The 13,580-nt window shown below is 35.8% G+C and overlaps 1 protein-coding gene across 1 annotated transcript in view; it reads left to right on the top strand.

The window, feature by feature from the left end:
- The window catches only part of NALCN (sodium leak channel, non-selective), a 214,350-nt gene that overhangs the window by 119,197 nt on the left and 81,573 nt on the right, over window positions 1-13,580 (top strand). Inside the window, exons 13-14 of the mRNA XM_030234675.2 lie at window positions 4,178-4,315; window positions 8,518-8,592. Of these exons, the coding sequence (XP_030090535.1) occupies window positions 4,178-4,315; window positions 8,518-8,592 (213 nt within the window). The remainder of the gene's footprint in view (window positions 1-4,177; window positions 4,316-8,517; window positions 8,593-13,580) is intronic.

The following is a 13,580-nucleotide window of genomic DNA, read 5'->3' as shown; positions in this document are numbered from 1 at the left end:
GATCATGGCCACATTATTAAAGGATGGCTACTCTTCTTTCAGGGCATAATTGAGCCCCTTGTGACTGTGTCAGGAGGAAAACATAAGTTTCTGCTGGTAGAAGGCTGTTACAGCAATGTTCTAAATCCAATTAACTTAATTTGCAGAAGCAGTCCCTATGACTGTAGAATTGCTTCCATGAATTAGGCCAGTGGAATTTGGTCCCTAAAATTTTGTGGGCAAGCACCAGTTACAAGGCAAGTACATTATAACTGTAAATAGTAATTTGTGTGGCACCACCCCTGTAACAGTTGGACAAGATGTCAGAAATGGAACTTTGGCTCAGATATTCTACCAAACCTTTGCCAATCTTACACTATAAATAAAAAGGTAGTGTGACTACCATCATCAAAACAGCTCATTAAGTAATAGGGCATAAATACTCAAAGAAATTGACAGTCTTTTCTATAACACAAAGTAATTCAGAAAATCAACATTTGCATAAATTTCTAAGTCTCGTCTTCACAGATGTTGATTCTGCCAGCTAGTTGCATTTCAAATTAATTTTAAAATAAACAGTGGGAGGTACACCTTTCAGCTAAAAATAACTTGCTCCAAAGAAGATTGCTCGGTGCAAAGTACATATTCATTGTGCACTGCCTTATTTACTTAAACCTCATGTTTTGAATTATACTGGAATTTAATATCATAATAAAATGCTTAACTTACATTGAAAGGCCATTTTATAAAACTATATGTTTTACTGACAACTGGTTTTGATGGGAGATTAGATTTTTTGATACTAAATTAATATCTTCTCCACATTAGTTAATTGTGTTAATGATGAGTCCACAACGTAGTACTGAAGGTATTTTTATAAATTGAATAATTAAGTAAAATATGTATTTTTTAAAAGCAGTAGGCTGTGGTCATTAAGTGCTATTCAGAAGAAAGGAAACTGCACTAGTTCAGTTGTCCAGCCCCTCAGGTGTTTTTAAAGCCATCAGAGGGGTGTGTTATTTAATGTAGTGCCCACCTTATGCTTCAGCAAGGAGTGCTACACCAGTCACGGATGATGGCCCCTGGCTCTGAGTGCAGGCAGTGGCAGCTGCCTGGTTTAGCTTCAGTCCCCATCGCAAAGGGAACCTGAGACATCAGAAGCACTGCTGAGCACTGATGGGGTCCTTGTCTTCTTCACCCTAAAGCACCCCTGGCAGATCTAAAGGAGGCTGGATTTTCTGCTTGTTTCATGCATGCTCACCTGGCTACAAAAGGCCTTTCCTAGATAAAGATCCCAAATGTTTCTTTCTCTGTATGTCTTGCATGGGGAGCAAATGATTTTCTCATAAGGAAAAGAGTTAGTACTAAGAGTTTTTAATTTTGCACAGTGTAGATTCTGTGCTCATGGCTGGGAGAAGGGTGGATGTGGCTGCAGATTGGCAATGTGCTGGTTGAGGCCAAGATTACTGGAAGAAACATAAATTTGCACAGAGAGCCCTGTGCAAATTTCAGCTCTCATGCTTGGCCTCTCCAAGTACATGACATACCAAAAACTTTAGCCACCCTAAAGAATTTACAGAAAAGTAGTTGCCAGCATTTTTCTCTGCTACTTCTGGTTCATGGTAGCTTTTGTCCTCTGGGGGATCTGCATGCTCAAAAGAAAGGCTGGGGCTTTACATTTGGTCAGGATGTTTCTGATGTAGAAATTAAAATCTGATGTTTATCTTCTCTCTGAACATTTGTGATTTCTCATTTGGATGCCTTGGTCTACTCCATTTTATCTCAGCTTCACTTCTTGTAATTTAGACTTGTAGGTTTAAGCATCTCTAAAAATTTGATTAGAGTGAGTTCATTCTGAAAAGCAACTGTAAAAACAACACTCAAACTTCTTGGTCTTAACTTAGCAGGGTATTTGTGCTTCTGTCTGCTTCAGAATGCCACAGAACACAGCAGCAATTAGAAACTAAGTTGGACTTTGATAAGGGACTTTTTTGTGCGAGTCAGAAGGCAAATGACTTATAAAACCCCCAGCAGTTAAATGTTTGTGAACCCTGTAAAAGAGTAAAAATTCATAGTTCTTCCTCCAAGAAGAATATGACCTAGAGGCAGCATGATTCAATTTCTGCACTTTAAAATATGCATTATTTAAACCAAGAGTGGAGAAAAAGCTTTAGTGCTAAGATCCTTATTTGTGGTCAGTGAAAGAATCACTGGCAGTATCAGTGGTCTATTGATACTGCTTAGTACCTTCTGCCACTTCTTTTCTTCTTCCAGGGAATTTTCTCCAAGGTAATCCCTGTGTACAGACATGGAAATTGTCCTCTCACACTGGGCACTCCAAAAAGGCAGTGTCTTTTATACAGTGCCTGTATAACAAGATGCAGTGGATTAGATTGTCCCTGCCTTACCCAGCCCTGTTACCCATCTCAGAATGTATTGAAATTCAGGCCCTCCTTTCAAATTTTAAGCATATAGTCCTTGATATACACTGGATTTCATGATACAAGTTATCCCACCTCCCCCTTCATATAGTTTGAACCAGCTTCTTGTCACCAAATATTAACAATTGTTAGCCATAAGGATCTCACATAGAGCCAAAAGTGCTGTGTGCATGGACATGGACAGACTTCTCTAGAGTAAGTTTTCTTTTACTGAAGGTGAGAAGTCACAATCTGAAGTGGACTCCCCCAAGGGTGGGGATATAACCTAACCTAACCTAACCTTTGGTTTAGAAGAAACATTGAAAGAAATGTCTTAGAGAAATCAGTGTTTTGTTTGAAAAACTCTATTAACTTGATAAAGACCCCAAGCAAAGTATTTTCCTGTGGTTTATAATAATAATATAAATTTGTGGTCTCCCACACAGTTGTTTTTTTTTTTTTGCCAGCAGCTTTAAAAATTTATTAGAACCATTTCATTGTTTCCCAAGCATGTAAGTTCATATAGCTACATGTTTTCAGCTTTTACAGCACAGGTTTTGGCCCAGTGTAAGTTGCAGGGAAGGGCTGTCTGGATACTGTTTTCTCACAGGTTTGACAAGAAGAATCCTTTTCTTTTTGTGCTGTCACATTAATGTGTTAATCTGCTGCTGGGCACACTGAGAACAGATCTAATACATCCTTGTAACTGTGTTAACATTTTGAATTCTAGGAATCCTGTCAGCTGTAAGCTGCATTGTTGTTTTCAGTTTCCAACACGTTTTTGTTATGCATAAACTTCAGAAAGATACCAGCTTTGATCCTTACTGTCTGGAAAAAGAATACTTTCAAGGTCAGGCAAAAGCAAAAGAAACTTGTGCAATAGTTTGGCCTCACTGAGACAGTTGAGACTGTCAAGATATTTCACTTTGATACCGTACTCAAACTTCTGTTTCCTAGGTGGTGTGCATTCCTCAATGTCTGTGTAGGATGTAAATCTTGCAGTTACACATTGCTCATGTTGAGTTCAGTTCTGGTTGGTGGCATAGGCTCCAGCTGGGGTTTCAAAGGCGTCTGGTTCCTAGGCTTATCCGATTTCATATTTTCCTATTTATTTATCACTAAATAAACAAAGTTTTTGAAACATTCCCATTACTTCCTCTGTTTTTGACATGTATACCTGGTCTCAAGGAATTTGAAAATGTTGCAGAAATTGTTCCACAAAAAAGGCTATCTACAAAATATAGAGGAAATGTCTGACTGGCTGAATCAAGTGCTGGTGCAGAGACCTTACCATGTGTTGGTTCATCTCATCTGTGGAGTGTGTCAAATGCTTCTGCTATTAAGATAACATAATTTATGCTCATATTTAATTATAGCATTTTATTTTAGGTATATTTAGAGAGAGGATACATGGAAGAAAAAGCATAATCAAAAATTACAATACAGTATAATATTCAAAACAATAATCTCTTATGCTCAGGATATTTATTCTATTTTTTTCAGGCATGAAGGAAACCAAAAGGTTCTTTGTATGGGCTAATGAAGCTAGGACTGTGTGAACAATTGAAGATTACAGTTCTGTCAAAGATCAAGCTATTTACTTCTCCTTTAGCTCATAAGTAGCTTTCTCCTTGGCTTTAAAATTTAAACACATTTGATAAAGTTTAAAAAAGCAAACTAAAAGAGGTGTGCATCTCTGTTAAATCAGTTTTAGGAATGTGTCAATAAAACCATATTAGTATAATTCGTTAATATGTTTGCAATTCTATTTCTTGCAGGCATTCATGTCAATGTTTCAGATTCTCACACAAGAAGGATGGGTGGATGTCATGGATCAGACACTGAATGCTGTAGGACATATGTGGGCACCAGTAGTTGCTATTTATTTTATACTATATCATCTCTTTGCTACTCTGGTAAGATTTCATTTGCAAATGTGTTGTGCTTCATTTCATTTGGAATTACTCTCATAGCTCTTGTATTACTTATTAGTCTCAGCTAGTTAAAACTAACTGTGATGCTCATTTTTAGCATAGGCAGCTTTTAGTTCACAGATGTGGTAGAATAAATTTTCCCTTCAGCCATGTGACACAAGGTGGTGGCCTTTGTTCTGGTGTGAGGTGTTGTTCTTCTTAGATCCAAGTCACACTGCCAGGCTAACAATATAATTGTTATCTGCCTTGTACCTTCACAGTTCTAATGATTTCAGAGTTAAGTGCTTTTATTTGTCACGTAGAACTTGTCTCCTCAGCTTTCACTGTGTACTCTTTGCAACAGCAACTAAAGTGAGAAGTGTAAAACCTTCTCATATAAACCCTTAACTAGTCAGCCCTACTGTCCTGTTGCCTGGTACAAAATCAATGCATGGAAAATATATTATATAGTATATCAAGCAATGTATGATGAGAACTAATACAGCAGTTTCTGCATGCAAAAAGAAATGTAGATTATATAAAAAAAACAAAAATCAAATTTTTTTCTGTATGTATTTCAAATGCAATTATTACATTCTTTCATAGAGAAATGGGAAGGAAAACTCTCTTTGATTATCAATAAGGGCTTGTTACTTTATTTTAATACCAACACAGAGAAAATACCACAACCAGGAAAATAACCATTTTATGTACCCTTAATTTACTCCTTCTATTGCTCATTTTTTATTTTCCATTCACTGCAGGTTTTGATGCACTTAGTCTTATTTTCACTTTTTTCATTCCATTTTCTTTCTTTGCTCAGATGTCTACTTACATAAGGTACTAACTGTATGTCTACAATCTCCACCAGCTTCTTTTTACCTATTTTACTTTACACTATATCCCATTTCACTTCTAAAGACTGAATAGCTGGACTGCAATTGTGGGTGCAATGTGGATTGAAAACTTGACGACTTTATAAATGACAATAAAGTGCATTTCCTGTTTTTAGAGCTGGTTAATCACATAAAAGTATAAGCTAAATAAATGTATGTATCAGAAGATATATAAGACATGTAATTTGCTCACAAGGGTTAGAAAATACAACTTTTCAAAACTTTTAAAACTTTTTGCTTTATAACCTCAATTCCCAAGGAGTTCAAAAGATCACTTGAAAAGTGATCTTTTGAACTCCTTGGGAATTGAGGTTATAAAGCAAAAGGAAAGTAAGTTTCTGGTCATAGATTTGAAAGCAGTAAGTGGTAAGAGAATCTTATTGATTTTTTTTGATTCTTCATCAAGAATATTTTCTAATCAGTAATTCATTTTTACTTCTTAGATGAGTATTAAGCAAGTCCATAAAGTAAAATTGTGTCAAGTGACCTCTCCGCTAAAAATTTGCATCTTAATTGAGAAATAATTTAGCTGTAAGAGCAATTTTAGTATTCTGGTTTATGTTCCTTATTTTGAAAGAATCATCTGTGACTTCTCTATTTGTTTACTGAAAGCACTGGTTTTGCAAGGAGTGAAGTCACTTTTCTGTACACCAACCTCAGTTCTTTTGCAGGGAATTTGCATTTAAATACACAGTCCTTGCTTTGCCCCATAAGGAACACTTTTGTTCTCATTCACCTATGCAAATTCTACATAAATGAAGAAACCCTGCAAAGACAATTTTGCAGAATTATCTGGGCTTATGAAATTTTGGTTTCAATTCTAAGATCTTCCTCAGACCTTGGAAGGAAAAACTCTGTAGGACAGAGTTGTCTGTATGCAAAAGAAATTTAAAATAAAGTAACATGGAACTGGTAAGGGAGCACGAAAATGGTTGGGCTGCTACTAAAACCAAAAAGCATTCTAAGAATAAACAGGCATCAGAGAATAACAAGAGTAAGTCAAATGAAGAAATTACTTTCACCAACCAGAAAAGGGGGGACAATTAGAATTGAGAGTGATAATTGCAGGCATTTGGCATAGCAGACTGTAGAGACTTGGAAAGAAATTACTAGGTTTCACATAAGAAGGCAAAGAAAAATTGAAGCCCAAAAAAACTCACTCTCTTGGAAACAAGGACTGTAATTAGTTGAGATGGTGGCAGAGGAAGTTAAACAAATAACAAGTTTGCATGTAAGTTTTCTTTTGTGATACATTTTCTTTGGTTCTTGTTGGAAAAAAAGCAAAAGGGAGTTAATGAAAGTTTTGCCTTGATACATATCAGTGCATGAATCAGCAGGACTGTAAGGGGTGATCTATTTAATGAGTACTGTACTTTTTAGCAAGGAACTGAACTTCCTTAACTGGTATGCTTTGAGCAGCATGTTCTGAGTATCATAGAATGAACAGAATATCTAAAGAAGCAAAACACCGTACTGTAAAATCTTAACAGAATTATAGCAAAATTCTTCATTAGCAACTAGGGATCAAAGTCGTTTTCATAAATGCTTGTTTGTCAAAAGGAATGACAAAGGTCAGAGAGTCCACAAACAGTCAGAAAGTTCCACTTGGCATGGAAATTAGACCCTGTTAGTTAGTCCCTGACCTACCATATAAGCACATGGCAGTGAGTTTTGGATAATGGAGTAAGGTGAAAGGGAAGAAAGACATTAAAGAGGTATACATGAATTAAAGACAGAAAGAGAGACAGAAAAAAGGAGCAAAAGTGATCACTAGTGCTGCTGCCAGCGTTCATCCAGCTGGGGGGATGCTGAGCCTGGTTTCAGCATTGTTCCAGCAGCATCAGTCCAAATCATGAAATGTCCAGGATCCTGGGGGTGATTATCCAGTGAGTGCTGATCCCTTTGTGTCAGTATGTCCACTGGGATGTTCAGGGTACTGGAAGGTGCTGCCTGGAATTCTTCTAATCCCAGCTAAAGCCAGCTTCTTGTTAAAAGAATTTTTTTTTTTCTGAACACTGACATTTTTTTAATTTATGTGCCAGAGTCCTTCCTATGTCTTCTGTACTTTAATAGTTAATGGAACAAAAGAAATTCCTGTCTTGGAATAAGATCCACTCAACTTAGATGCAGTTTAAGTTCCAAACTGCTTGTCTGGTATATTAAACCACTTAAATTTCATCTTCTGTATGGCTATTTACAAGGAGTGGTGGAAGGATATATTTGCTTGGGTTATCACTCCATGATCCAAGACCACAGAAAAATTCCAGGCCTGTAACTCCTTTTAAAAAATGAGTTAGGATACTTTCTGGCACCTTTCTGGCATATCAGAAATTGGTGCTTGCCTGTAGAAGCTCAGTGCTTTTGATGATGTTTGCATTGAACTTCACAGACTAAAACCTTGGCAGTTGCTGGCAGCTGTTGACTTATGCATGTGTACATATATTTACTGTCTTAGAGAGAAGTTGTCTGATAATATATGCTGAACAGTGGTATCCTCCCTCACCTACCATACTCCTAATTCTGTCTGCTTCTCACCTATATCAGTCACATTTTTAGCTCCTTTGGCCTCTGGTCAGCATCTGTACATAAGGGAAATGTAATGATCTGATTTACTGATGCACACTTTTTTGTCTCCCTGGATTCTGTCTCCTAGAAACATATCTAAACAATATTTAATGTTGAGGAAATTGAGGCACTTGATTTTCCTCTGCTGTGACATGAGTTTCCTGTACATGTGATGCATTCAAATAATGAAGCTGCTTACTTTTCTTCCAAAGTGTAGTAAGCTACTTTTCACAGAGGCACTCTGAGCATAAAGGAAGTCCATAAAGTAAATGACTGTCAGGTGACTAAAATTTCACACCTTAATTGAAAACCACTTTAGCTTTACAAGATGTTTTAGGATTTTGCTTTGCAAAACCTTTTTCTTTTAATATTGCTGTTGTTGTTGTTATTGATGTTGTTATTATTGTTGTTGTTGGTTTTTGTTATTATTTCTGATTAATTTAATTTTCTCTTTATGCAAAGTATGTTTTGATGAGTATATTGTTAAACATATATAATTCATTGGTCATAAACCTCAGACATTAGCATTTTTAAACTCATAATAATTGTATGGTAAGATAAAAAACAGTTTACTACTTGCAAAGGGCTAGTAGATATATAGTAGCAGGTGATATTAGTTCTACAGATGTCAAAGGCAAGAATCCCATTTACATCAGTAGGGCTGTCATTTTTCCATGTTATTTAATAATACTTTGTAAGAAAAATAAGATAAACTTCAACAAATCACTTACAATTGTTTTGTAGATTCTACTCAGCTTGTTTGTTGCTGTTATTTTGGACAACTTGGAACTTGATGAAGATCTAAAGAAACTTAAACAAGTAAGAACACATTTTTATTGTGCTTGAAAGTAGTTTCAATAAGGCATTTTACTTTACTGGTATTTTGTGTGGCAAAAGCTGGGAAACATCTTCATCGCAATTAAAAAAACCAGTAGATGTGGAAGTGAAGAGCGGTATTTTGTTAGGTAGCATACTATCACACACACCTTAAGGAAAAATTAAGATATGAGAGTAAAAGAGATGTAGAAATTTAAATCAAATTCAATTTAGATACTCTTGTAATTAAAAAAAAAAAATCAAAATCATAGCTAAGCCATCTTTATACTTATAACCTAGTGAAAGATATCCCTGTCCATGTTTTATGAGCACAGCACAGCTCCACTGCAGAGAACGGTAGTGAGAGAGGGTCCACAGTTAGGAAGCATTAGAGCACTCTCTGGTCAGTGTGTTAGGGGAGGGCTAAAGATGCTTGGAGGAGTTAACTTGCTTGATTGATTATCCTCATTTGGGGACCAAGAAGTCTTTCTCTCATGCTTGAAACCCCAAATGTCAATCACATAAAACAAATGTAAGTACAGAATTCAGGTTGGCCTTTCTGCCCTTGTGCACAAGCCACCAGAGAGGAAGGTATCCATAGGTTTTAAATAAATATATAGTTGTGCTTTAATCTGTACAAAGTCGTCAACATTTTCCTATTTCATGCTCGTAGTAGCATAAGCTAACACATGGGAACTTCTTCTGTAATATTTGGCTTATAGCCATCATTTGCTGCTTTTGTTCATCTTTCATGTGCCTTAACAATTGCCATAGAATTATGTTCATTCAATTATTGAAAAATAATCACCCAGACAATTGATATATTTTACACTGAAGTTCTACATGACATTTACATACTTTTATTTTTTCTTTATAGAATTCAATCCAGAAATGAATGCTTTTGCTGCTGCAGTAGTAATATCCATATATATTGCAAACTTGAAATAAGTTAAAAGGACACATATTTTCTGTGACAATGAAATGCAAATACTGGATTTTAGTTCATGAGTTTACATATGTGAGAGATCTTACAGATGATTTTGGGATTCCAGAACAGTCTTGAGTATGCAAACTGAGTAGGCTAAATCAAAGGCATTCATTTTTCTCTTTACCAGTCTGAAGAGGTAAAATTATCTGAAATGAAAATGTCTCAGATGTGTGGTAAGCAATGTCATATCATACTGATAATCTTACAGGAAATTTTTCATGTTGTCTGTGTGAGTTAGGAGCACAAATCAGTTTTCCAAAGTGAAGAGCTTGAGATGGGAAATCCAGTGGCTTTTGTGTGAAACATCTTTGATTCATAAACCACTTTAAAAGTCCACAACTTTGCCTATTAAATGGCAGCAGCATGGCTTTGTGCTTTAGCCACCTGCTTTTGGAAGTGGTGAACAAAAAGAAATAATGAGAGACCACCACTGACAATGCTTGCCACATTTCAGTCTGAAATTTTGTTAGCCTGGCAGGAATTCTGTCTCTGTGATAGTGATGGAGAACACGTAAATGGGAGACATAAATATATTTTTTTATTAAATCTCTCAACTTCATAGCTTTGAGACTGTAGCAGTATAACTACATCAGAGTGGTGCTGGGCCAGAACAAAACTGCTGCCCCAGCCACCAGGCCTTCTAGCTACCATGCCACTCCATGACCCAAGAGGACATCTAACAAGAGCACAGCATTTTGCCTTTGGAAATACCAGCTGGGTTGACTAGCATAATGGTTTTATAGGTTCTACATGCATTATAATGCACATTATACACCATTCTGATGCATGAAAATGTCCAAGGTGGCTGACACCCATTCATTTGTACTTATGTTTTTGGAATGTTTTCTTGAGCAGTAGTGTCTCTTCACAGAGTGTTACTCAGTTCTCTGGAATGCATTCCCTTCTGGTATGCAAACAAATGAATGTTGTACAAAGTGTTGCATATTTTAAAAATGCCTAAGATGAAAAGAAGCAAGGGCTCAGTTCCTGGAGCTCAGTGATATGAGGTAACTGGAATGAATTTACAGCTGCTTAAGTGTCTAGAACAGAAAGGTTTCCTGAGGGGTAAATACTATGGTATCACAGGTTCAGTGCTGACAGTGACTGTGCTCTACTGTGCTGAAATATTGCTTGTCCTATCTCAGAAGATAAAGCAAGAAAGAGTTTTCTTAATTGAATTATATTGTGAATTTTCAATAAAAAAATGGACTTTAAGCAGGATTATAAGGTAATTGTTATATTCTAATCAAGACCATTTCTATAAAAAAAAACCCTGCATTGCTGCACAGAAAAAAATTTGACGTCTATAATTAAAAGATGTATGGCATTCTAAGAGAGAAGTCAAATAATTCAAGCCATAAATGTGAAAGACATTCATTGGCTGAAAATTGTGAAATTTTAATGCTCTCCATCCTTGGAGATGTATGTTTTTCCCTGCCTTTATGGGCTGTAAAGCTCAAGTCCCAGGGCATTCTCAGATGATGAAACACTGAATGATTTTCTAGGAAGGAAGGAGAATATATCTGTGCCAGAAATCACACCTACCTAATAGTCCCTTGTGAGTTGTGTTCTTCTTAGTTATGACTTAATTTCTTTTCTGGAACTTGATAAGAAAAATTTTATTACGTAACTTTCAGATTAGTGGTAAAGGACTAATTCGTTAATATTTGCAATATACTCTAGAATGTAAAATTATATGTAGACACTTGTTATTTATGTTGTTTCAGTAAATGTATTTAAATATGAATAAATAAAAGCAAAAAATGCATTAAAAGACTAGGAGATTCTATTATAATATAGTTTATTCAAAAGAAAGCAAACCTTTAGAATTAAATGTGCCAGTGCAAATTTAGTTAAGGATATACATCATGATTCAGTGTTTAATTACCCCATTACATAATATTACTTCCAAAAGTCTTGCCTCCGTGCAGAGAGTAGACAGAGCTCATTTTAATAATCCACTAATCCATTTATTGTACAGTGTGTGATCCTGTGCATTATTTATTGCACAGTATTCAGGCTTTACTACAAAGAAAAAACTATTAATCTCCTTTCTATTTTTTTATAGTACCCCTCATAAGTATGTAGAACAAACATAAAACTTGTTAAAGATTAATTTAAGTGATTTACTTAGCAGCACAGGTACACATAAGAGTAGAATCTGCTTTTCCAAGACACCATTCCGCTGGTTTAAGAACAGAATCATTCTCTGTATCCTTTCAGCTCTAATTATTTGCAATGCATCTCCCAGCCTTTGCCACATCTCATCCTCTTGTCTATATCTGCCATCACAGCTCAAGTGAAAAGTCTTTGTGCTATAGCTCATAGTCACCATATAGCTGTGCAGTAAACATGATGCTCTGCAGTGATGCAGGCTGACCCTAACATATTACTGAGTCTCCAGGAATGGTTGATCCTGCTCATCTTGCCTTGAGGCCCTTTCTTCTGGTGGTCAGTACATCAGTTAGACAGAAGATATTAAACTTAGGTACAAGAAATCTGTCAACTACAATCCTGACTTCCTTCTCATCTATGCCTGTCTTCTGCACACTCTCCTCAAACTATTGTCCTAAAGTTAAAAAAGAAACTGTGAGGATTTCTTTGATGTCTTCTGCCTTTTGTGATAAAGCACTGACTTTCTTTTTAGCAAATTCATCACCCTTAACAGATTTTGAAGCATGACTTTCTCTTGAAGCAGCTGTTTTAACTTTTCCCATTATATTTTCCACATATTTACTGATTCCATTGCTACATATTTTTATCAGTTTGCCTAGATATTAAGTCAGACTGATTAGGTTCTCACTTCTCATGCTCTACCCTGAATCCCTCTTTTAAAGTTAGTCACATTTGCCACTTTCCTCTCACTCCAGAGTTTATTTAGGTTACAAATTATCTACCACTGCATGTCAGTCTTGCTATCTATGAGATCCTTTAGAAGTCTTGAGAGAGTGCTGTCAGGTGATAGGGAGTAACAAATTGACCTTGTGTTAGTTATCTTCAAAAAACTTTTCTCCTGACATTTTTGTAGATCAGTCTTTGGCACAGTTTAGGGCCTTCTTTGACCCTGTCTGTGGCCAACACTGTTTAATTTCTTGATTAGGTTTTATTTTTCAGAATACACTCAATTAGTACACTGTTGCTCTTTAAGACTTCCTGCTTTCCTTATGCCCTTAAAAGCTTTCTAATTAGAGTTTATTTCTTTAGAAACCATTCCCTCAAAGTCTTTAATGATCTCCCATTATTTTTATACCAAAAAATCGCTAAAATTTATGTTGTTTTTTTTTTTCTCTCTTCTTTGCTTAACAGATTGCTTTCTTTTCTGAAACATATCCATTTACTTTTAAGTCTTCTTTGCACTCAATTTGACATTGCTGGTCCTATTGACCTGCTTGGAGTTTTTTTCTGTAGCTGGTAGATAAAACATGATATCTCTGCTAATAAAACAGGATATTTGAAGCTATTCCATACACCCCCACCTGCTTCCCAGTTTCTGTCATTTGTCCATTCCTTTAAATTTCTTTTCAAAAGCTTTATGATTTTAAGTAATTTTTTAATTTAAATTCAGTGTAATAGATGGATTTGACCTTCTACTTGTAAAGTAAGATCTGAATATAAGACCATTTTTATCACTGTTACAGAATAGCCTTTTGATATTTATGCCATGAGATAGATCTTGCCCAGTACTAAAACATGAGATACTTCTTCACTTAGTTGTTCTCTGGCTACATAAGTCAGCAAGGAGTCCCTTATGAGTAAAAAGTTAATATCTTTCTTCTTCCCTTTCCTAAACATACATGAGGGTAAATGAAAACTTCCCAGTGTTATTACTGCTTGTCTTTTGGCTTTGAACACTATTTTGCATTTTGAAATTAATTTATAATCCTCATTTATAATCCACACATGTACAGAATATTTCTTCCAGTTTGAGACACAGTTTCAATGCATGTGGATCCTGTGCTGGTTTTATATGCATTTACCTTATTCACTGCATTGATTGAAGAAT

The sequence above is a fragment of the Serinus canaria genome, chromosome 1 (genome assembly GCF_022539315.1).
Source record: "Serinus canaria isolate serCan28SL12 chromosome 1, serCan2020, whole genome shotgun sequence".
NCBI classification, from domain to species: Eukaryota; Metazoa; Chordata; class Aves; order Passeriformes; family Fringillidae; genus Serinus; species Serinus canaria.
Note: the sequence above shows the minus strand (reverse complement) of the source record. Positions and strands in the feature narration are given on the sequence as shown.